Source organism: Diorhabda sublineata, chromosome 5 (genome assembly GCF_026230105.1).
Source record: "Diorhabda sublineata isolate icDioSubl1.1 chromosome 5, icDioSubl1.1, whole genome shotgun sequence".
Lineage (NCBI taxonomy): Eukaryota > Metazoa > Arthropoda > Insecta > Coleoptera > Chrysomelidae > Diorhabda > Diorhabda sublineata.
Window position 1 is genome coordinate 37,050,981 of NC_079478.1, and position 2,234 is coordinate 37,053,214.

Sequence of the window (2,234 nt, forward strand, 5' to 3'; positions counted from 1 at the left end):
CGGTAGAGGGGTGGGGCGACGAAACCGGCGCGTGTCTGACGCGTCTCGTGTCTAACAAGCGACCTCGACTCCCCCTCGCTCCTACTGAAAGCCCATACACATCGAAACAGCGAACCTCAACATTTTTCACAACAATTCCAACTCAAACGCGACGATTCATCGCTTTCTAGTACAGTTTCTCGCAAAAAAACGCGGCGCTCAATATATAAAGTTTAGTTTGAGGTTAGGAGAATTAAAGGCGTCGCGACGGTGATTTTCAGGTCGGGAAATTTTGAGGTTCGCTGATTTTAACCGATGGTGTGATGTGGCGGTGTCGGCACGCGACTAAAGTTGCCGTTTCGCCCCCCTAGACCATCGCACGCGCCTACCCCTTCCGCCGACGCCGCCGCCGACTCGACAGTCCGCCTTTCATTACAACGCCGACGACGCGCCCGAGCAGTTGTGCGACGTCTAGCGCCAAGACGCCAACACGATGACGACGGCGAAAAACAAAAAACCATCGGAGCCTCGTCGGGCTAATAAACCCTTGATGGAGAAACGTCGCAGGGCCAGAATTAACCAAAGTTTGGCGGCGTTGAAGACGCTCATTCTCGATTCCGCCAAAGCCGACAACACCAAGCATTCTAAATTGGAAAAGGCCGATATTTTGGAGCTTACCGTAAGGCATTTCCAAAGGCATAGAAGTTTAGATGCCAAAGGTGTGAATCGGTACAAATGCGGGTACGCCGATTGCGTCAAAGAAGTGCAGAGATACCTAGAGACGCCCGACGCTCAAACGATGACTGTCATAGATGCGGGGGTGAGGCAAAGACTACTTAGACATTTGGATAACTGCGTGGCCGAAGTGGACGTCGACGTTCGACAAGCTGACGCTTCTAATACGCCGTCGGAGGATACGCAAGATGGTTCTAATCGTTTAAAAGAAGAAGTAAATAATAACGGACCCGGTGTAGTTGCCAGTGAGGATTCCGCGGAGACTAAATCTGGAATGTACGATGGTAGTTACGTGTTGTTGCTTCCGGAGCATTACGTGCAGCTCGCTAGTGCTCTTGGTGTTAATCTTAGGTCGCACGGTGACGACGTTTCGAGTCCCGGTACGAGTAGTTGTGATAAAAGCGGGGAAATTAAAAAAATCGACGGTCCCATTGACTTTAGCGGTAAAAATAATGATATCGGTGATATGTGGAGACCTTGGTAGAAAGTTTTTGTTTTGGAAACGTCGTTTTGTCGAAATGAAATATTTTGGGGATTCGAAGTGCTGGTTTTTTACAGTGTAATTGTATTTAAATACGATTTTACGTACGTTAAATCAATTTATTTGTGATAAAACATGATATTTAATATTTTATTTTTTAACGAATTAGTCAAAATTTTACTTTGATTTTGGATGAAATTTTGATTCTAAGCTATTGCGATGATTTTACACTGTAAAAATTAGCGTCAAATGGTTTGTGGTCCTAGGCAATTTTTACTGAAAACTTTGCTAATTTTTTATGTATTTTCTTCTTAATTAAATGTAAATATGTAAAAAAATATATGTAAGACTGGATAAATTATTTTGTTGATTATTTCTAAGTTTACTTTTGTGTTATATTTATATGAGAATATACGAAATTTACATTTAAAGTGGTTTTATTTGGTAATTGACGAAAAATCAATGGAAAAATTTTTTAGAAATAACGTCTTATTGAAAAAATTTTAAAATATATCGCGATTAAATTTCATCGTAAATATTTTTTAGAGCCTGTATTTTGTACAACACTATACTTTTAATTATTTTTCTTTTGTTTTAATTTGACATTTCAAGTGACTTGTTCTTTTTTTATCGTTTTATAGCCTTTTCCATTGTCTTATAGCCATTGATATAGTTTTTACAGCAAGTTCCTATTGGTTTTTGACATTCCTAAATGTTTGTTTTTGTTTTCTTTTCATAAAAATCATTTTCGTGATTTTAGAAATCCCTCCTCCCATTTTTAGCCATTTTTAGATCGTTTTATAGCCTTTTCTATCGTTTTATAGCCACTGATATAGTGTTTACAGCAACTTCCTATTGGTTTTTAATATTCCGAATTGTTTGTTATCGTTTTCATTTCATAAAGGTCATTTTCGTGATTTTTAAAGTCCCTCCTCTCTTTTTCAGCCATTTTCTATTGTTCTATAGCCTTTTCTATTGTTTTATAGCCACTGATATAGTTTTTACAGCAACTTCCTATTGTTTTTTAACATTCCGAATT

At 39.0% G+C, this 2,234-nt stretch overlaps 1 protein-coding gene across 1 annotated transcript; it reads left to right on the plus strand.

Annotated features, from left to right (window-relative positions):
- The first annotated feature begins 416 nt into the window (after nt 1–416).
- On the plus strand, nt 417–1,626 carry LOC130444244 (transcription factor HES-4-B-like). The gene has a single exon (XM_056779308.1). The coding sequence runs from the start codon at nt 473–475 to the stop codon at nt 1,196–1,198; it is 726 nt and encodes a 241-aa protein (XP_056635286.1). The 5' UTR covers nt 417–472; the 3' UTR covers nt 1,199–1,626.
- The last annotated feature ends 608 nt before the right edge of the window (nt 1,627–2,234 follow it).